The sequence below is a fragment of the Vespula pensylvanica genome, chromosome 4 (assembly GCF_014466175.1).
Source record: "Vespula pensylvanica isolate Volc-1 chromosome 4, ASM1446617v1, whole genome shotgun sequence".
Lineage (NCBI taxonomy): Eukaryota > Metazoa > Arthropoda > Insecta > Hymenoptera > Vespidae > Vespula > Vespula pensylvanica.
Genome location: NC_057688.1, coordinates 4474102 through 4497421, shown reverse-complemented (window position 1 = coordinate 4497421; position 23320 = coordinate 4474102). Strand labels below are relative to the sequence as shown.

At 36.8% G+C, this 23320-nt stretch overlaps 1 protein-coding gene across 1 annotated transcript in view; it reads right to left on the bottom strand.

Annotated features, from left to right (window-relative positions):
* The window catches only part of LOC122628658 (protein kibra), a 52614-nt gene that overhangs the window by 11437 nt on the left and 17857 nt on the right, over window positions 1–23320 (bottom strand). The window contains exons 2-3 of the mRNA XM_043811145.1: window positions 21473–21582; window positions 21288–21382 (exon numbers count right to left, since the gene is read on the bottom strand). Of these exons, the coding sequence (XP_043667080.1) occupies window positions 21288–21382; window positions 21473–21582 (205 nt within the window). The remainder of the gene's footprint in view (window positions 1–21287; window positions 21383–21472; window positions 21583–23320) is intronic.

Here is a 23320-nt window from a genome sequence, read left to right as displayed (position 1 = left end):
CAAGAGCCAATTACCAAGAATTCAGCAATGTGTGTATCTTCCATACCAAAGATTTTGAAGTATTTCAGAAGCAATTTCATGGAAACCAAAGACGATTAACTTGACCTGAGAAGAACTCGAAGAATATAGAAATAGATATACGCAGAATAAACGTGGAGATCTAACGTTGTATCATTGAAGTGGCAATGAATGTTGTACGATATTCTAAGGATGAGACGCACGCATTTGTACGAGGTAAAAGAAAGAGACAGAGATGGAAAGTAACAATAATAATAGTAACAGTAGTAGTGATACTAGAAGTTTTGTAGTAGTAGTAGTAGTAGTAGTAGTAACATTTGTAATAGCAGCAACAGCAGGAGCAGCAGCAGCAGTAGAGTAGTAGTAGAGTAGTAGTAGTAGTGTGGTAGTAGTATAGTATAGTATAGTATAGTATAGTATAGTATAGTATAGTAATCGTAGTAGTAGTAATAGCAAGGAAGGAAGGAAGAAAAGAGAGGAGAGAGAGAGAGAGAAAGAGAGAGAAAGACCAGTCGTGAAGGAAAAGGAGGAGGGAATGGAATGCAGCCGAGTGAGGAATTCCGGCCCCTCCCGCATATTTATCTGAACGTGGCTCGACGAGGCCTGGACGGAGCCTGGACGAGGCCTGGACGAAGCCTGGACGAGGCCTGGACAAAGTATTCTCGATGGGGCCTGGACGGGGCCTCGATGAGGCCTCGCTGAGCAGGAGCCCTACCCCCACCACCGAGCAGCACGAATGGCAGCTTCTCCGACTCGAGACCCCTTTTATAGCTCGCGCTAACCACCGCCCTGGCTCCTACGTAGAACAGAGAGATGGATGGATAGAAGGATAACCGGATGACGGATAGACAGAGAGGGAAACCCCACGAGGTCAATGTCAATTCTATATGAACGGAGCCGTACGATCCTACGCTAATTTCGCAAGTCAATTTCGTTTGAATTTTTTTTTTCTCAGCCGCTCGATTCGATCGCATCGAACCTTTCGAATTCGATGATAGTAATTAATAATAAGTTGTTTATTCTCTTTTCTTCGAACGTGCAGTTGAACGTTTAGATACGTCGATCTGTATAGATACGTGATCGATACGATTTCGAGCAATTATTGGAATTCGATCGAATCGTGCGTTCGAAGGGTCTTCGGTTATTAGAATCGTTACTATCGAGGATAACGGAAGATCGGGCTAGCTTCAAGAAACGGTGGGGCTTGATTACGCATACCTATCCGATTACACGAAGAACGAAAATCGAGCGGATGCTCGAGAAAAATAACTGCGACCTTCTAAGGTTCTAAGGTTTCCTCTTGGACGTGACTTTTGTGGAAGGTTGGACTCAAACCGATCCGAGGGGTTCGTTCGATGAAGGCTACCGTCGACGGAGGAACCAGCTCCGAGATTAAAATGATTAGGTTTAGGAGGCTGGATGCTACCGGGTGCTCACGTGATCGCCCTGTGGCTACCGAATTCCGTATGAAATGGGTCTCGTGCCTCTTGACTCGAGAGAGAGAAAGAGATAGAAAGAGAGATATAGGAACCCCGAACAACACGATTACCTCAAGACGATGACGAGAAAGCAAAGAGTAGCTCTATAGTGATCATCGGACTCTTATAATCTTATCGATAGAATATTTAAAACGATTAACAATACACAATATTATGCCATCGTGTAATCGACAAAAAATGCTGGGAAGATACAGAAATAAACACGGTCGAAGAGGCATTGAAATTTATTTACAAAATTATAACAAAAAAAAAAAAAAAAAAAAAGAAAAAAAGAAAGAGAGAAAAAAGAGAAAAATAAAGTCGTCAAGAAAAATGTCAATATTATTAACGATAAAATAGAAACGATCGATATTGAAGACAGATAACGGATCAAATAAGTAGTTGAATGACTTTAAAAATAATACCTACTTCGATTGCATTGTATAAGGACGATACAATTTCATACAATATTATTATCAAATGCGATAGAAGTATCGCGCGACTATCTTGCGATTAAACGTACGTATATACGAAGTATATACATACATATATATATATGTATATATATATATATATATTATATGTATGTATGTACATATATAGAGTGTCTCATTTAACTTGAAAATCTTTATGCGACGGAATGACGCGTTATACATGTCGACCGTTGACGTCCTTACTACATCGTTCGATAATCATGCATCATTAATAATGTTTCGGACGTAATCCGGAAATATCGGACAAATGAGCACGGTAATAGGACAGTTAAAAGATTAAATCGGTATATAAAATAAATATATTTAAAAAATATCTATATGTATATATATATATATATAGTTAAAAAAATTGATATCAATAAAATAATCTATACATTTTAACAGCTCTTTTTTTTAATACGTTAATCATACTTACACTTACTCAAATTCATTACGAATATTGCGTTCGTAAGCATTCTTATAAAAATAATTTGAAATATTAGTTAGTCGTGAATTTTATTTCGTGTTTGTAAGACGGGACGCCTGGTAAGAAATTATCAACGCAAATGATTAAATATTCTCATTGCTTTGCTTTTGATGGTAGAAATAAATGTTGTAGAAAGAAATTGAGGATAACCTTTCGATCAAAGAGAGATTTTTTTCAAGATCACCTTTTTCGAAATTTCAAGATTATCGATATTTTTTTTCGAACGACGTTAATTCTCAAAATTTTGATTGCATGATATTGTCGATGAAATGTATTGGAAATGATAAAGGAATGATACCATACTCCTTATGGAATATTATTAGCACGAACAGTATTAATTCTTTCATGTTTTTCAACGATGTTTGTTTTATCATAAACTTTTCGATAGCTTCACGAAACAACAAAAATTCAGTGACTCGTAAGCGTGAACAGACGAGTCAGAGAATATCGAACTTTTTAATTTTGATTTAGTAGTTTGAGAAGAATGCAGTGCGATCGCATTGTTCGCATTTCATGTCGAAAAGTATTAGAACATCGAATCGCGTTGCGTCATTGGCGAATAAACATTTGGATTTTATCGAATCGCGTCGTGTCAGCCTTATTGAAATTCACTCTGCCGAACGTCAGCTTCTTTTATAGATTAAGCAAAAATCGTACACATAATCAATTTTGTCTTTATTTATTATTATTTGCAAGCGTGCATTAAAATGAAGGCGGCGATCGCGTCGTTTGGCATTTTTCGTCAATGATTTTTTTCAATGATTCAAGATATCAACCGATATTTCGTATCTACTATACCGTACTAAAAAATAAACTATACACTTTAATAGTAATAACGTATTCGATTTTGTCTTAGCTGAAAGAAGTTTTCGACATTTTCTCGTAAAATCTAAAAGAACGAAAATATTAAAGTTACTCGAGTCAAACGAGGACACCTTGTATATAACACATATGTACATACGCATACGTTCGACAAAAAAAGAGACAAGCATCATATTGTCGCGATATCGTCTCAACGTATCGAAATAAAAACGTCCAACCAGAAATAGTCGGGCGATAAGGCGGCTGTGCAAATTTTACTCTTCCTCGTCGTTTTTCTCTTCCACGTTGTTAACCACCATCGATGGTAGATAATAAAAAGGAATCCATCGAAATATGTACATAGGTATATGTAAGAGTATATGTATGTAAGTATATACGTAAGCCAGCCGTCCAATGAGAAAACGTAAATAATGATGCCATACTTGGAAGGGAACTTCTTTTGGCATCTAAAGAATTTTTGTGAAACTAAATCTCGATTTCGTCATTCGTTTCTGTTCGAGGAGGAGAGACTGATGCTTGAACCATGCACACATATACCTACACCACATACCATAAATATACACCATATGAGAGAGAGATAGAGAGAGTAATCTTACGTATAGTCTCGAAATTCGTCTTATGTATCGGACATCCGTTCGAAGAAACATTCTTTTCCTTTCCATAAAAGTTTATTTATATTTATTCGATCATAGCCGATACATAATAACAGATCTATAGGAGAGGAGATGAGGGTGGAGGAAAGCATCTTTTCCATCGGTTACTTTTTACATCGGACATTGGCTCCTCGGATAAGACTGAGATATAAATCCGATGGGACTTCGTGACTCAGGAGAGATATGGCGTGTTTCTAAAGGAAAAGAGAGAGGTAGAGAAGAGGAGAGAAAGAGAGAGAGAGAGAAGCAAAAGGGGACCGGTGATGTCTACTTCGGATTCACGTAGTGCGAAGAGGACGCACGAGGAATCAGGAGGAATCGGGCTGCTGACGGTCGAGAAAGGAATTTCTTGGGGCGGACAGCTGCTGCCGAACAAAGAGCAAGGATATAAAAGAAGCTTCTCGAGGCGCACGTGGCTGTCGAGAGAAAATGAAAGAGAGAGAAAGAGAGAGAGGAGGAGGAGGAGGAGGAGGAGGAGGAGGAGAGAAAGAGTAGAAGCGAGAGGAACGGGAATCCGTGGCTAATGCAAGGCCGCCAGTGTACACGCGGCCTCTTGCACTAAGAAGCCTTGCACTCTTTTACAAATTCCTTCTCGCTTGTTCTCCATATACGAAAAAAGAAAAAGAACAAAAAAAAAAGAAAAAAGAAAGAAAGAAAGAAAGAAAGGAAAGGAAAAACAGAAAAAGAAAACAACGGCGATAACAACAACGACAAAAAGAAAGGAAGACACAAATCGAACGAACGTAAATTTTGTGTAGAATTAACGTAAACGCGACTTAAAAAAAAAAAAAAAAAAGGAAGAAAAAAGAAATTTAATTTCAGGCAAAACCCGGTCGTTTTAACCGCAACGGCAACAAACAAAATAATTCCGAGCTTATTTCGTGAGATGTTTTAAAAAAGCGATTGAGGAAAAAGGTCACGCGATAACGCGGAATGGGGAGAGCGAGGGCGAGGGCGAGGGCGAGGAGGGGAGGACGAGGACATTGTATCAAGCGAGTATCAATTTTGCGAAGCTCGAAAGAATAGAAACGAATACCAAGGATAAAAGAATGCAAGAAGTGGAGAGAAGTATAGGTCGTAGGATAAAAAAATGTAAGAGAGAGAAAGGGAGACGGCAGAGCTCTCTAAGGAAGAAGAAAAGAAAAAGGGGTGGGAGTGGGGGGTGGAGGTGTAGGGTGGGAGATGTGATGGTGCGAGAGAAGGGAAGAGGGGTTGAGACGAGGGTGTAGGAGGAGGAGGAGGAGGAGGAGGAGGAGGAGAAGAACGAGAAAGAGGAGGGGTAGAAACGAGAAAGGGGAAAGAGAGTGGGGCAAGCGAGCAGCCGAGCAGAAGGCACTGGCGCCACACGGCGCGTGCAATTATCATAAACGCCGCTGCGAAGATGTATTTCAGGCGCGCATTCAATTTCAGAAGGAAGCTAAGCATGCGGCGGCCCCGCGCGTTCGAGGAACGTACACGTTTCTCGGAGGCTCGCGCAGCCGGCCACCTGTCTTCGGGGCCCAAGACTACTAACGTCGGACCCAAACGCGTCCTCGGCCGATCGTCCGTCCCCGTGTGTTCTTTGCCGCAGCTGTCGGCCCTGAGAATCGAGCCTTGGCGAAAATTCACTAAGCGGTGGTGTACCGATCGGAATCAAAATCGGAACTATCGCGGATCATCCTTTTTGTTGCTTTATCGTATTAAAAAAAAGACTTGTGAAAAATCGTATTCGATGAATCGTATAAAAAATCGTATATCGTATGAATGAAAGTTGTATTCGTATAATGCTCTCTTTCTTTCTCTTTCTTTCGGTTTTTATTTATTTTTTTTTTTTTCTTTTTCTTTTCTTTTTTCTTGTTCTTGTTCTTTTCCTTTGGGAGAGGTTTTTACTGGCACACATACGGACACGCGCATATATAATGACAAACATTCTACGGCTCGAAACGTTCGTTACTCCTTTTGTTATTTTTTTTTTTTCCTTATCTTTTGTTGTTCTCTTTTTTTCTTTTCCTTCTTTTTTTTCTTTTTTTTTTGTTTTTTTGAAGGAACAAAAGAGAAAAAAGTCCGTTTATTTACGAAGAGGAATACGAAATGGAGCTCCCAGACCGGAACGACGTATTTTCGCACATGTTTTGGATCGAGATAACGCATATCTCGAATCATCGCTCAGAAAAGATATCATCGCTTCTCGCACCACGCATTCCCCGGCTCCTTCCATGCGAAATCACGCTAATTCTAATTATCATTCGATTCCACGAGGAATCTAAGCATACGTTTGTATTTTTTCGATTGGGATCAAGTCTAAAGCCACCTGTTAAGAGATCGTTATGATCGAAAATATCATATCTATATAAATCCAAATAAGACTACGTTTAAATAGTAGTTAATCCACCGAAGATTATTATAGAAGGCACTCGATAAATTCAATGTTATTTTTGTTCGTCGTAACGCGGACGAAATGAAAAAAAAAAAAAAGAGAAAAAAAAGAAAAAAAAAAAAAGGACAGAAAAACAGAACAATCTCGATTAGACTCGATGATTTTATCGAAATTGCATTAGATTAACATGAGAGCAATTGCTTCGTATAGGAAATCCTGCGAATTATGAGCAAAAAAGAAAAATAGACTCGATCTCTAATACTTGATCTCAACAATCTGCGAGGTATCGAAGGCACGCAGTAATCGTTTTCTCTCACAAATTCCGACGTATCACAAGCGATGAAAAAGTACTGCGAACTTCCGTTATTATAATCACGATTTGATCCGTGCGGTCAAATAACACGTATTTATGGTATGTAGCGTCTACGAAAAAGATAAGAATCAAAAGACGGAGAGAGAGAGAGAGAGAGAGAGAGAGAGAGAGAGAGAGAGAAAGAGATTATTTGCGTCACGACGATACGAGATACTTGTAGTTGTACCATACGTCTACGTCGGCGGTTTTAACTTATCGCTGAGATAAAAGGAGATTTAATAAATTCCTTCTAGGGAAAGTTTCAAGTACTTGGTTACTCCCGAAGAACGCTCGTGTAAACTTATTTTTTTTTTTTTTTATTCATAGATACATATACATGCATGTATTTATATGTATATACAAAAGCGAACTTGGTCAAGCGTGTCAAACTCATTTTAAAGCAAGAAACAATAAGAGGACATTACACGTTACTAAACTTTCAATATTTTCTATGAATAATAATTTATAACAGCAAACTTTCATTAAGCTGGATAAACTAATGATTAATTAATCTGTATTATGCGAACGGATAGAGAAAAAAGAATAATGTATTATAATGCGAATCGTCCGAACGAGAATTTGTTTTTTAAGAGTTTAGTACAACGAATTTCGACGACTGATCGAGTAAAAAAAAAATCTCGAAGCAAGTGTGTAGCTTAAAAATAGCCGAAGAACGAATTAAGTTCATTCGTATGTTTCCTTTATGATAAATAAAACCCACTGACCTTGTAAAACTATACTTCAACATATTAATCGAAAGGAACGAGTTAACTCGTTAAGAGAATTTCACTTGTGTCTTGATAAATGAATAAATAAATTATTTGTTTCTTACTCTTATTAAAAAAATTCTTCATTTTACGATTCATTAATTTATTCAAAATTTTCTGTCTCCGTCTTAACAATTTTATTATCAATCCAAATAAATTCCATACATCTCCGTAAGAAAGATAAAAAATCTTGCCCTGTTAAGAGTTTAATAACGTAGAATCGACGATAAAGATACAAATCTAAAAGAAGGCGTTAATCTTCGGCCAATCGATATGTACTATCAATATATATATATATATATATATATATATATATATATATATATATATCAACAGATAATCCCATAGAAATTTTAAGCTTATCCATACTGATCGCTATTCAGTAAAGACGAATTATAAGTAATAAAAAGTCCCTACACAGACATAAATACAAACATAATCGATACACGAAACTTAACTTCACGTTGAACGATCGTAAAAACTAAATCCATTCGATCTTTTTTCCTGCGTTATTTTATTTCATTAATCTTTCATTCATTCATTTACCTCCTTTTCATTTACTCTTATTTATTTATTTAGCCCTTTTATTAACCCCGTCTCCTTGTTATCCTCGTTACCATTTAATTACTTTTTTTTTTTTTTTTTTTTCTTTTTCGAAGTTATATTTCAAGATCAGTTTGAATTGCGAACGATTTTCTTTAGTTCTAAGATTCCTTTTAATATATTTTGGAAAAGGAATGCGCTGTGCAAGGCCATGATGGCGATCGGTCGCGTAAAAGAGCCCCTACAACTGTACTTGCGCGGGCGCGAAGAAACTAAGAAAGAAAGAAAGAAAGAAAGAAAGAAAGAGAAAGAGATAGAGAGAGGGAAAAAGGAAAAGACAGAGAAAGAAAGAGAAGGAGGAGAAAAAGAAGAGGATAGGAAGTAGGGAAAGAGAGAGGTTATGGAGAGGGGGAAGACGGGGCGGGGCAGCCTGCAGCGGCCGAGCGACCGATGCTGATATGAATGGAATGCGATGCTATCATCGCGGCCTACCTACCGATAACTCTTTACCCCTCGACGAACGAAGAATATTCGGAATTTCTGCGTACGATGCGCGTCATCTTCCCAAGTCTTTACTTCTCGCTCCAGCGATGAATTTTCCAATGAATTTTCTTCTTATGAAAAGGATAAAATGAAAACGAAAAAAAAAAAAAGAATCGAATGACGATGTAACGAATTTTAATCTCAATACGAAAAACAAATTATCCTCGAATGGATATAATTAGGATCTAAACGATCTAGTTTTATGATCGAAAAATGAAAATGGTGATTGAAATTAATTTACGAGTTTTAGTATAGATTATATGAAAGGGATAAAAGAGAGAAAGAAAGAGAGAGATAGAGGGAAAGATGAAAGGGAAAGAAAGTAATAACACGTAATAATATCGATAATATCGTGAACTTTGAATTTGTTCGGATTTAAGAGTTGCTCGAGTACTTCGCTATCTAACGCGAAACGAAAGGTCGACGTATCGATTGACGTATCGTTACAAACAAACGCTCGCCAAGTGGAGTTCTTTTCTTTTCTTTTCTTTTCTTTTCTTTTTCTTTTTTCCTTTTTTTAAACGGATCGCGTAATAAAGTATGTATGTAAGATATTTATAGCCTAAGCTGTCAGATGCTCTCTATCGCGAAGAAAAGAAAAATATTAGTTATTTAGTTTTGGTATAACGATGATCTTATAAATATGTCGTACGTGCTTGAACTCATGTAAGCTTTATAAGCGATAAAACGTCGAGGATTAAAGAGTTATGCATTCTTGCTTCTATAAAGAAATCGAACGACGCGGATTGATATTGACGTACAAAGAAACGCATTCGATTAAACTTCTTTCACGGTAGATCGATCTGTGCCAACGAAGAAAAAGAAAGTCGGTGTCCTTGTGTAAGCGACAAGGTCACGATTCACGATCTTTCGTCGTTATCATGATTTTCTAACGAAGTATAATCTCGCAAACACGTGGTCCGTACATTATCGATCGTGTGATGCATTACGAAAGAAGAAGTCGACGATTACCGGTATCAACGATAAATATTCTCGATCAATGAGTCGATTCGTTGACACGTATATCGACGTTGATGTATAGTTATGAATGATATGATAGACCAATACGATATATAAGAACGATACTATAAAAATTGTATCCTAAATTTTTTCTATAAAATCAAAATATATTATGGATATGTAATAAGAGGGTCTTTAGAACGTATATTATACGTATCATATATGAACGATATATGTATAATATATGTAGGAGTACACGCTTATAATTTCATATAGACAAAAGTATATCGATATAATTATTATATTGATATACGAATTACGAATCCCTGATGTAACAAAAATATATATATATATATATATATATTATTGATATAGAAACAAATTAATTACATATGTTTAATATTACTATTGATATTGAATTTACGTACGCGTATTCTTGTATATATATATATATTTTGTTTTTTTAAATTTAAATAAAAAATATTTTTCATAAGTCTAAGTAAATATTATAATGAAATAAAAAAGCGTTATAGAAATTTAATATTCTTATAAATTCTTAAGAGTTATTAGAAAAATGTTTTAACGATAACGTGTTATTATTACAAAGAAGAGACGATGGAGGTCAAGATTTCAAGTCTGAGAACTCGTCTTAAGCTTCTTTCGAATTCGTCGCTCGTCTCCCTTTTGTCGTGAGTACCGATCTCGTTCTATCGTCGGAAGATGAAATCGGAAACCGAGCTCTGGGGAGATTCCTTCGAGATGACCGACGTGTCCGAGCCTATATCGAGATTTCTCGGGAAGTCTTATCGCGAGTGAAGAACGAAGAAAACACGAGGCCTTTCTCATCGAAATCAAAACTTACACTAAGAGAAACGAACATTGGAACGATTGTTATTCAATGCACGCGATGAATAGTGGAGATGTACGAATTTACGATGCGCTTCGAAGATGGATGGGGGAGGGGGTGGGGCAACGGCGGATTTGATACGAGCCTTTTAAATTTCGATCGATCGAAATAACGAGAGAATACATAATGATTTTGCGTCGAATGTGCAAGTCCGACATTGAAACTAAACAATGATTTCACTTTTAAATTTGTTTCTTCTCGTAACCAACGTCGATTTATTTTCTATGTACATTTTTATGATTTTTAATAATAGGAATAATAAAAATAAATCTCATAAATTAATTCTGACGTAAGATTTAGAAAGAAGACGTTCTCTGTTCTAAAACGTTTCTCGTGCTTTTCCTTTCGGCATTTTCGTTCGTTTTTCTCTTTTATCTCTTTTTCAACCCTCTCCCCCCACCCCAAATAAAACGAGAAATCATCCAGTCGAATATTTTAATGGGTAGTTAGAGAACACCCTATATATATGTCGAATAAACACAGTAGCCAGCCTCGAATTCCAGAGCGCGTCGTTTGGATGATGGGCGTAGTCGTACGATAACGCTTTGATAATCATGCTCGTTGCATTCCTCCGGCGATAAGCCATGATGGAGGGAGGAGAGGATTTCTACGGATCGTACACGATCCGATCGTGACTCAATCCGACTCGGCCAGTTTCTTCTCTACCAAACACGTACGCATGAAACACTATTACGAAGAAATAGAATGACAGAAAGAAAGATTTTATCTTGTTACGTTTCGTTTGTCTATTAAGATTTCTTTTTATTATGTTTTTTTCTCTTTTCCTTTTTTTTTTTTTTTTTTTATAGCACGTTTTATCTATTCTATTTTATTGTTTTATTACAATTTTTTTTATTTGTATATATACCGCGGTAATTTAGTTACAACCATATCTATTTCTACTTCTCATCTGTGCATCGTACAGTTTGAGGCAACTTTTAAATGCAAATTTTCTAAATTTCTTCGCTTGTTTTTTTTTTTTTCTTTTCTTTTTTCTTTTCTTTTTTTTTTACCAAGACCATTTCGATTGCATCTCGCATTATTTAACTAGATAGCACCAACAAAGAAAAAATATTCCAATCGAATTCGAAATAACTTGACAGTTTTTATTCACTCCCCTCTCCACCCACGAATCTTCCTTTCGAAAAAAAAATGTTTTCTTAACGAAGATTGACAAATTCTTGAAAAAACATTTTGTCAATCAGTTAAGATTAAATTCTGTAAACTCTACCAACTAAACGTGGGAGTCGTATTGCTAATGACAAGTCTAAATATTAAACGGTCGTTAATCCAGAAATCGTTTCACTTGAAGAAGACAATAACTTGAAAGAGAAAAAGAGAAAGAGAAAGAAAGACAGAGAGATAGAGAAAAAGAGAAAGAGAGAAAGAGAGAGGTCGAATGTACGGCGGCCGTGACGATAAATTGTCGCCTGTTGCTTCACGCACCACTTACGGTGGACGGCGCATTTAATGCACCCGTTACAATTGCTTTCGCCGACAGTTAAAAGGTTAATTCCGTCGTAAGAGCGAATTCATTCGCTACGAGATTCCACGATAAGTTACTTCCAAGAGTTGCCAACTCTTTTCTCCTAATCGTCTTCTCCATGTTTTGTTCTACGTTAAATTCTGTCACTTAAAAAATATTGAATAATGAATGAATAAATGAATGAATCAACGAACGAACGAACGAACGAACGAACGAACGAACGAACGAACGAACGAACGAACGAACGAACGAACGAACGATAAGAAAAGGAAATTATTTATATTGAGAAAACATAACTAAAATAAAAATTGATACATGCATAAAAAAAAGGAATAAAATCATAGTGACGAACGATCGCTTAATAATACGTATTAGAAATCTATAGAATATTTCATTTAATCGAATCAATGATGTCCTATTATAATATTAATCATAATTATCATAAATATTTTGACGAATATATATATATATTTACGGTATATAGAATATTTTTATAGAACATTTACACGAGGAAAGGCATAAACGTTCTCGTTGAACTTTCTCAATACGTTCATATCGAAAGGTAGAAAAGAAAGTCCACGAGATTCGACAATCGACGAGGTCAAAGTCATTATCGTGGGAAGAGAGAGATCAGGGATATATGTTTACGCCGTTGGCATAAGCGAAAACGTAATGGCATATTAACAGGCAGAATTAAAAGAAAACGAGAAAAAGGACAAAATGAAGAAAGGAAAAGAAAAATAAGAGAGGGTGAAATAGAAGGATGGTAGAAAGTGAGAGATTGTTTTTACTTCTTAAAAAATTATCTTTTGTAAAAGGACGAAAAAAAAGAAGAGAGAGAGAGAATAAAAAAAAATATATTTTTATAATCCTCTCGTAATACACGTTTATCTGAACAAATCGGTGAGAAGGAGCGAGAGAGAGAGAGAGAGAGAGAGAGAAGAGAGAAGGAGAAAGAGAAAGAGAGACGGCCTATTTATGTATCGCTGGGTAGAGATGGAATCCTGAACCCTTCCCATAGTCGTTAACATTGTTTGCTCCTGGAAGAGAGCCGTAGGAATGTGAAAAACCACGCCGGCAAACGGAGTGCAACAGCGCCACCGTCAATAACCTTTCTCTCTCTCTCTCTCTCTCTTTCTCTCTTTCTCTCTTTCTTTCTCTTACTCCTCTCCAATCCCTCGGCACTACCTTAGTCGTGAGATACGCCCATTCAAAAGAGAGAGAGAAAGAGAGAACCTTGCTATTTCCGAGGTGAATCCTTTCCAAGTCCACGTGGGAATTCGATGTGCCGTAATCTTCTCTCTCTCTCTCTCTCTCTCTCTCTCTCTCTTCTCTCTCAGCATGAAAAAAAAAGAGAGAAGAAAAATAATCGGTGAAAGGTCGAGCCAGGAAGGTATTCGGAAAAAAGATGCTTCGAATTTGGATTCCTCGAGGGCAGATTCGCGATTCGTGTGGAGAAAGAAGAAGAAGAAGAAGAAGAAGAAGAAGAAGAAGAAGAAGAAGAAGAAGAAGAAGAAGAAGTCAGCACAGTCGAGATGTTTGCCAGTGATGGTGTTGGTGATGATGGTAGCGACGGTGTAGTGGTGTTTGTTAGATTGGTAGTGGTAGTCGATAGTGGGGGGAGGTGGGGGGAGGGGAGGGGTGAGAGAGAGGCCCAAGCACTCGTGTGCCCTCGGGAGTCCTCGTGGCTCTTCGTGAGTCGTTTCGTGGACTGCCTGGGGGCCCTACGAGCGTAACACCGGTAGTCACTACGGGAAAAGGGTCGCATGGCGCGAGAAGAGTGCAACCGGGAGTGCTGTGAGGGGAGTGAGAGGAAGAGGAGGGGAGGGGGAAAGGAAGGACGGGGAAGGACGGAAAACCCGCATCCTTTCTTCGAGATGCATTGAGAGAAAGAAACGCGTGGGTCTCTTCTAACTCCATCTCTTTCTCGCGTTCACGAGTTTCTTATAAGACACACACGAACGCACACACCGGTACGCGAGTATACACACACATATACGTATTTATGCACGTATTATTCACACACGGAAAGGAGAGACAGGGATACTTTACCACCACGGGCCACGCACCGCCCTCTTTTCTCTCTTTTCTCCACAGCCTTCTCCACCGGAGCCCGTAGAAGCTTCGTGAGAGGGGCCGGGAGGGCCGTGGGGTGACGCAAAGGGGGATTCAAGCGGACGGGAGACATTCCAATCTCCCGTGGCAAGCAGCCGCACGCTGCTGCTCTTGCTTCTCTCCTTCCTTCGCCCTTTCATTCGCTCTTTCCTTCGGCTCCGTCGAAGGAGTCACCGTCCTAAAGTCGGCCTACGCCGCACGCTTCGATTTTACCTAGAGATATCTTCTTTCTTTCTTTCTTTCTTTCTTTCTTTCTTTCTTTCTTTCTTTCTTTCTCTTTTTTTCTTCCTTTCTTTCTTTCTTTCTTTCTATGTCGCGACTACGTACACACAACTATTCCTTCTTTCCTTCCTTCCGAAACTTTATCTCTCGAAACACGCACTGTGCCTTTGATATCTTCGCGAAAATATATTCCCGATAGGGTTGTAACGAGACTTTGTTAAACCTCGCGATCAGAAGAATGTAACGTAACCCGTGGGATATTTGAATCCTAATATATTCTATATCGCTTTATCTTCCCACGAGATTATGATGTTACGCGACTCCAAATATTTTTCGTTTTTATTTTTTTCTCTTTTTCTTTCGCTTCTTCTTTTTGTGAAAAAAATAAACAATACGATCGTCGAACGGTCGTCGAATCATCATGTAAAATGGTAACGAAGGATGATGTCTCGCTGCGGGATGTCGTCAGTCAACTACCCACCCACGTCATCGAAGGAGTCGGTGTAAACAAAATTTGGCCGATGCTCGTCGATGACGATGTCAATGACTTCGACTCGAGTCTCGAACCGTTATGATACCTTCTCTCTCTCTCTCTCTCTCTCTCTCTCTCTCTCTCTCTCTCTCTCTCTCTCTCTCCTCCTGTCGGCAAAGGAGCTCGCACGGACGTACCGTAAGCGCTATTTTCAGCGTGGGTAATGTCAGAGATACATTTCGGTATCTAATGCACTTTCCTCGAGCATGCACGGCTACATTCGCAGAAGCTTTGCCAGAAACCACGCGTCCCGTCGCACTCTACGACCGACTAGACGTTACACCTGCCGGTGAGATTTAAATTAACAGCAGCAGCACGAGCCGGTTCCTATTTCTAGACAGAGACATTCACAAAGTTTCTCTCCCTTCGTTTCACACAGTTTCGTCGTAACTTCGAGAACGAGAACTTTGTTGTAACTGGTCAGTTACGAGGAATATTGTATGAGCTATAAGAAATATCTAGAAAATCTGCTCTTTCTTTCTTTCTTCCTTTTTTTTTTTTTTTTTTTTTTCTTTCTTTTTTTGTAGTACTTTGTTGAAAATGTTAAATAGAATTGAACGATAGTCTTCGAACGTGGCTTACTTTTAACAAAAATATCGATTAAAAATTAATAGCGATTAGTTATATAATTCATCGATTATTACAAATCGATTATTTATGTATTATTTTTAACAAATTTTTGTAGATAAAAAAAATAGATCTGTTGTCCTATTTTTTTTTTTTTTTTTTTTTTTTACTTTACGGATATACTCTTCTCTGTTCTTTTTTTTTTTCAAATTTTACAAAAAAGATTGTAGAAACGTTTTGAATGAAATATGTCTCAAAAAAAAGAAAAAGGAAAATGAAGAGAAAGAAATGATAACGGGCACACATTCTTTTCAATCAAAAAAAAAAAAAAAAAATTCTTTTTGTAGAGTTAACGAGCAAAAAACTTGGTATTGCAAATTTATTCCTCGTCATTTTGGATTATTCATTGCATTAACGTTTTATATTGCATCAAGGATAACGTAGAATTTGTTTGCAAATTGACGATATGACATCGATTTACATCGATTTATTATAAATAACGAATGGAAAGGATCGAAATGAAAAATAGAAAGAAGAACAAAAAATTATTCGGATGGTCTCGTTCTCCTTGAAAACTCGTAGACTCCTTTCCTGTCGTTGTAATCGGTTTTGAATTTATTCGCGCTTTGAGAATCCAAAAGCTTGTGTAGACATGTAATATAGATATACGTATATAAAAATATACATGGTGTTTCATCTAACTAAAGAATTTCAAATAGATCGATATATTTTTTGTCACGACAATAACTTATAAAAAACGAATTAAACGTCATGGATTTTAGATGATCTCGGACGATATTAATTTCGTAAATAATTTTGGATAAGATTTGATCTACGATTTATAATCGTTTCGTGATCAGATATTTCTTTTAGAAGGTGTTCTATATAATTCCAATTAAACATCGATACATTTTAAATAAGACAAAGAACCCTCCTATGTAAACCAATCACACAGTTCCAAAAATAATTGAAAATAGAAAAAAATCGTTCAATAAATGTATCGAAAAACATATCAAAATTCGCAGATTAAATCCGTCTTTTTTATAAAGTACAACATAGCGATAAGAGAGAAATATATTATTGAAAACATATTTGATAATAATATGGATGGTTTCTCTAGATGAAATAATCATTTTGTCTTCTTTTTTTCTCTTAGATCTTTCCATAAAATCGTTTAGATCCTGAAATTTCTTTTCCAAATATTTTTCTTTCTTATCCCTTCTTTTTACTTCAAAATTTTCTTCTGTATGTCATCGAAAGAGAAGATATTTCAAGTGCTCGAGTTAGGTGAAACACCCTGTATATGTATGTATAGGCGGAGGTGGGCAAAAATAAATGACAATTAAGATTCCTCTCGCATCTCGAGGGTCCGTCGTTGAACGAGGAGGGGTGCGTGCGAGACTAGAAGGAAGCAACGAACGACTCTTCCGAAATACTTTCGTCGGATCCAAGCCAGACATTCTCTAGCCGCATGGCACGAAATCCAAAGAATTCTTGGCTTGCAAACATTTTCGACTTGGGGCTTGTCTCTCTCTCTCTCTCTCTCTCTCTCTCTCTCTCTCTCTCTCTCTCTTCTATCTTTATCTCTTTCTCTCTTTCTCTTACAGTCCGAACGAAGACTTTGTCCCTACCGACTCGCGACTTTTCCCAAATTCTCAGCTTCAACGGTCGGTGTGTTTTTTCGACTAAACCGCCAAATTCCTCGATGTCTCGAATTCTTTCGACAAAATTCCGTTTCCGATTAATTGCGCGTACCTTGACGAATCTTGTTATGAACAACAGATGGAACGATCATTCCCCTCTTCGGACCCCGTTCTTTCTTTCCGTTTCGAATAAACTTCCAATACGAGTATGTATGTAGTGGTAGTATTCGAGGATAGAATTACAATTAGTCGAAGCTTTAATTAAATTGATTTAATTATCGGTACGATGTCTGTATAGTACTTTTTAATGTCTTCGCGGATTGAATATTTAATCTCGTTTCGTTTGCCTCATTCCCGGAGAAATGCAGAGAGAAAAATTTCATTATTTACTTTTCAGTCAGAACGATGTTAGTTATTATATTACATCTATGTATCCCTCCGAAATAACGATACGTTTAAATAAAGAAATTCGTTCTCTGAACTCGTAACTTGAAATGAAAGAACGCAACTGCCAAGGTCATTATGACGTCTTCGCAAAACCAATTCTAAACTTTCGAAATTCCTTGGAATCGGGATTACGTCAGCTTATTCTCACGTGTCGCAAGATGAAATGCGTTTGATGCGAGGAAACGACTGCAATGCCGACAATCGCGACAATACAACGAAAAGATCTAAATTAGATCCCAATAGACAAAACTTCGATGACGTTTTTCGTAGAAGCGTGCATGCATTTATGTACTTTGAAATAAATAGAGAAATAATTGGAGAACAAATGAAATCAAATCAAATAAAACGAAATAAAATGAAATAAAGATAATGATATAAAGAACGAAAGAAAGAAAGAAAGAAAGAAAGAGAAAGAAATGAAACATCGAGGAAACATCGGCCGATCGAGAATTCCTCGTTTATCATTCGAGTAAGTTGGTAGCGATAAATCACTAGTCGAGTCACGTTGGTCGACCCTCGACATTGTGACCGAAACAATAAAATTTCACGTCGAGCGTCAGCGCGACAATGAACCGTTAAGGGTTAAGAGATCACGAAAGATTTTCGTTCTCCCCTCGAAGAAGCGGCAAGTTCACGAACCATGCGCATTCCGTACGGAGTGCACCGTAAATCCTACGCGATAAGACGAAGAGAGAGAGAGAGAGAGAGAGAGAGAGAGAGAGAGAGAGAGAGAGAAAAGAGAGATTGAATTACTAAAGACGTTCGATCGTTTGGAACGAAAAAGAAATTATATTCTATATTATATCATTAGAACTCAATATTCATTCCTCATAACGGAGAATCATCCGTCTAATTACATTTTTATTTGCAAATATTCTGTCCATGAAAATACTCCTTTTTAGATAAATTTTAACGACACGACAACAACAACGACGACGACGACGACTATGCAAACTATACAAAAATGATTCACTGAACGAAATACCAACTGTACGTCGGAAATATTGATCAATCTGTATGATGATATAAAAAATCAAAGCAAAACTTTACATATACGATCCTATTTTAAACTAGCCGCATCGTCGTGCACTTTTATGATATCGATCGGAACGTTCGATTGTAACGAGTAGAAAATGCAATAAATGAAATATGTACGTATACACATACATACGCGCATAGAATCGATATACAAAGCAAAAATAAAAAAAAAGAAAAAGAAACAAAAAGATAATCGGATAACGAAAATGAAAGATCGAACGGACGTAACGTCGTAACGCCTGATAGAAATATAGCGGCATAGAATGTATAGAAAGAGAATGGAAAAAGAAAGAAAAGGAGATGAAAGCGAAGAAAAAAAAAGAAGCAGAAGAAGAAGCAGAAGAAGAAGAAGAAGAAGAAGAGGAGGAAGAGGAAAATAATAAAAAGAAAAAGAAAGGAAGAAGAAGAAGAAGAGAGATGGGGTATATTACGTGGACTCGGTAGAATGACATTGGTTCCATGGATGAGGTGCCACTAGCTTTAAGTCGTGGGTTATCTATCTAGCTCTTGAAGAACGACGAAGACAGAGAGACAGAGAAAAAAAAGAGAAAGAGAGAGAGAGAGAGAGAGAGAGAGAGAGAGAGAGAGTTGAAGGAGGATCGAAAGGTAGAAAGGGAAGGGGTAGAGAGGAGGGAAGGGCCATTTGCATCGGAATGCAAGAGCGGAGTGAGCGCGTTGCGCTCGCGAGAACGCGTGCACGCAGAAGAGACCCGAGAGCGGATGCAATAAGTGCAAGTGAGACCGAACGATCGACGTTACGATGGTAGAAAGAAGGACAGGGATACCCTACACGCTCCCTTACTACTACCTCTTCCAGTCATTACTCGAAGATCGAATCGAGATCTTTGGTCTTTTTTTTTTTTCTTTTTCTCGTCTCTCTCTCTCTCTCTCTCTCTCTCTTTCTCTTTCTATCTATCTATTTTTTTTCTCCTGACGGTGCAGTTTGCCCTCACGAAGAACGCTCGCAGCTGTCGACGAAACGTCTCCTCCGACTTGCAACGTCTCTCGAAATGTAAAGGCGCGCGCCAAAGTCGATCTCGAAAATCGACGATGACATCATGCGAGCAGTATTTCGCCCGAAATAAATATACCGTACATTGGCATACCTTCTCTCTCTCTCTCTCTCTCTCTCTCTATCTCTCTCTCTTTCTCTATCTATCTATCTATGTATCTATCTCCCGAAAAGTTATTTTTCTTCCTTTTTCTTGTTCTCTCTCTTTTTTAGTTAGAAAGAAAGAAAGAAAGAGAGTAATCGGAATTCTCGAAGTAATCTATCTCGACTATCTTTCATCCAGTTTTTAATCGTGATAAAATAGGAATCTCAAAGATCTCGGATATTTACGCTCTTTCGTATAAGAGTTATTACATCAACGTTAGTCAATTAGTCAATTATCCATTAGATCTGAATATCATTCGGAGCAGCGATTATATGATGTAACGAAGCTTTATGAATATTCACCTATGGAAGATTTAATTTTCAAGGATACTATGTATATATGTATGTGTGTGTATATATATATATATATATATATATATATATATATATATATATATATATGAATGATAATTAAAATGAATACGTTAACTGGAACAAAAAATTGTTTACCTAATGCATCATTTTAATTGTTAATGTTAAACAAAATGTTATTACAAAAGAATCGCTATTATTACGACGTCAGGTATAGAAATGAAGCATTGTTAATTGTAGAGAACTTCTATCATCCGGTCGAGCCGACTATTGTTACTATTATTATGTAAACGAGTATTATCCGATGGAATATATAAAAAACTAATCGTTGTTTAAGGAAGCAATGAGACAGTTTTTTCATGATCTATCCAATATCGATGAATCAATATGATCGTTCATGAAAAAATCCAAAGAAAAAACAAATTCGTATAAAAAGGAAAATAGGAATAATATTTACATATCCAACGTTTTGATATCCGATAAAATCGATCGATAAACTTCCTTTTTTTTCTTTTTTTCTTTTTTTTTTTTTTTTTTTTTGTGTAGAGAACGACGAATAAAAAATATTCGAGAAAAATCGGAAAGGAAAAGAAAAAGAAAAAGAAATAATAATCAAATAGAAACATAATAACTAAAACGAGAGATTAATGAAGAGAAGAAACAATTTATAAATAAATAAATTGTGCAATAGGAATATTCGTAAAGACGAGGGAAAATAAATGTTCCTATAAAATATACGATAAAATTAATTTTGATTGATTCCGTAAGATGTTATTACGGTTCGTTTAAATAAGACTAAGGGCGTCCTATTTCGTTTCGTTTTAATTTCGTTGAAAATACATTAACGCATCGGCAAGATCCCATCGGTAATGGGGTGACGGGGATAAGCAAGAACGATTTAATCTCGGTTAGGGATAATCGTCCCAACCGGTGTTGTATGAGAGTATACGAGGGTGCACCGAGTGACCGGAAGTAACATGATTTCTCACGGAATGACTTCCTGTCTACGCGGCTCCCACCGTCTCCCATTTAAAAGTCCACACGACCCCTCTTTCCTCTAAATAAATTCATGCTGCGTAAGGTTCATCGGCATCGAGATCAAGAGGCAAATCCATAAACGCATTGTCAGCACATCCTGAACGAGCACGATGCTTCGTATTTTTTCATTTTCTTTCTTTTTCCTTTTCTATCACATTTTTTCTACTCTCACTTTTCTATCTTCCCTGTTCTCCTTTTTTTCCAAAACTCAATACACTTCTCAAAATAAATATTTTCACACAAGTCGAGAAGAGTAATTTTTCGATCGATCGAACAAAAAGAACAGGAAAAATTCTAAAAGAACAAAAAAAAAAAGAAAGAAAGAAAGAAAGAAAAATGGAGAGAGGGAATCAAAGAATTTGAAAAACTCACCTCGAGAACGTCCTGCGCTGTTTGTAGGTATTCTCGTAGCATGGCCTCTTGAATTGCCCGCCATTCCTGCCGCGGATCCTCGAGTTGAGTTGTTTCTGAAATTAATCAAGGAGAAAGAGGAATGTCAGACGAATCAGACGGATTGACGAAATTGAAACTATTTGAAAATCGAGTTTAAAACTTACGATTGACATGATTGATGTAGTAAGCACCCACGTGTTTGTCATAGGCCTCTTCCCAGCCAAGAGGGAGCTCGTTTCCGATACAATCGGCGAATGTTTGCGGCTTTGTAAATCTGGAAGAAAAAAAAAAAGAAAAAGAGAAGAAATAGAGAGCAGCCCTTTGAAAAAAAAAAAAAGAAAAAGAATTTCTTTCTTTCTCTCTCTCTCTCTCTCTCTCTCTGTCTGTCTGTCTGTCTGTCTGTCTCGCTCACTCACTCACTGTCCTTCCTAATTCATCGAAGGGAGGATAAGATCCAAAATTAATAAAGAAACTAAAATCGATAGATTGGACAGTCCACAAATAAAAAATATCTTTTCTTCTTCTCACAATAGGCTGTAAAAAGCATCGACCACGTTCCCTTCCTTGGGTATATACGGAGGTAATCATATCCGACCTTGCCCGACCTTCCAAGTTATGAACGAAAAGGAAAAAGAAAAGAAAAAAAAGAAAAAAGAAAGAATGAAAAGAAGACACGGAATTCCTCTTCGTCTACCCGTCACGTGTTTCATCCTAATTTTATTCTCCCGAGAGCGTGCTCTCAAAGAAGAAAGAGAGAGAGAGAGAGAGAGAGAGAGAGAGAGAGAGAGAGAGACATAATTTAACTGACAATGAGACATAAATACCTATTTAACCCGTACGCTATAGATCAATCCAAAATAAATAAAAAGAAAAAGAGAGAAAAATAAGAAAGGCACGAAGGAAAAGAGAAAATGGAAAAATATCGAACGATTAAAAGTACAAGTGAATACAAAAAATTAGGGAAGCCAACAACGATGTTCTTTTTGACCTTAACATATGTTGTCAAGGTCACTGTCCTGAGTACCAATCGAAAGATCTTAATAGTCGTAGTTCGTTGTTCGGTAAAAAAAAAGTTATCGAAAAAATGTTCACGAATTTTGTGTTATATTCAGAAACAATATAAATACATACACACGTTTTATAAAATATCTTATTAACAGATTCATTTTTTTTTTTTATGTGTAATAAATCGTAAGCATGGGCGGAGGTTATGGCTGGGTTACGTTCCGAAGAAAAATTTTTCCTCGGAACTCGACTATTTCTGAAAATAATTTTTCGAAGATCATATATACGTGATATATTTTCTCGGATATTAAATGGTAACATTTTCGAAGAACTATCCCGAATCATATTTCACATTTAGAAGATGGGTTGGGTAAAGTTAATTTTTTCGGGCTAAGGATGCCCCGCCCACGAGTTCGATTTACTACACATAAAAAAGTGAATTAGCTAACGATACATCTTATAAAACATAAACGATTACTGAGAATTACACAAAATTCGTGAAAGTATTTTTGTTAATAACTTTTCGTCAAACAACGAACGACGGCTAAGAACTTTCGATAGTTACTCAGAAGACCGACCTTGACAACATATGTCAAGGTCAGGGTCATTGGAGAACTGGTTCCCCTAATCTAGTTTTATCCAAAAAAAAGAAATTAACTCCCTCTTTCGTAACAACGACGCGTGTATTTCATCTACATAGATTAGAAAGATAATTATTGTTAAAATTTTTATTTGAAAGTAGATTCAAATAATAGATAACTATTAAATAATCAAAAGTAATTAATAGAATAATCAAAAGATAAATATTAAACTAATCGAAAGTAAAAACGTCAAAGAACGTATTGGAAAGAATCACGCCCTTCGTTGGAATTTCGTTGTTCTTATTATTATTACCTATGTCAATATAACAATACTTTATTTATTTAACAATTAACATATAAATTTGAGGAAATGTATTTCATTAAAGTATAAGTCAAATATCTCGAAACGAAGGAAGAAGACGATGC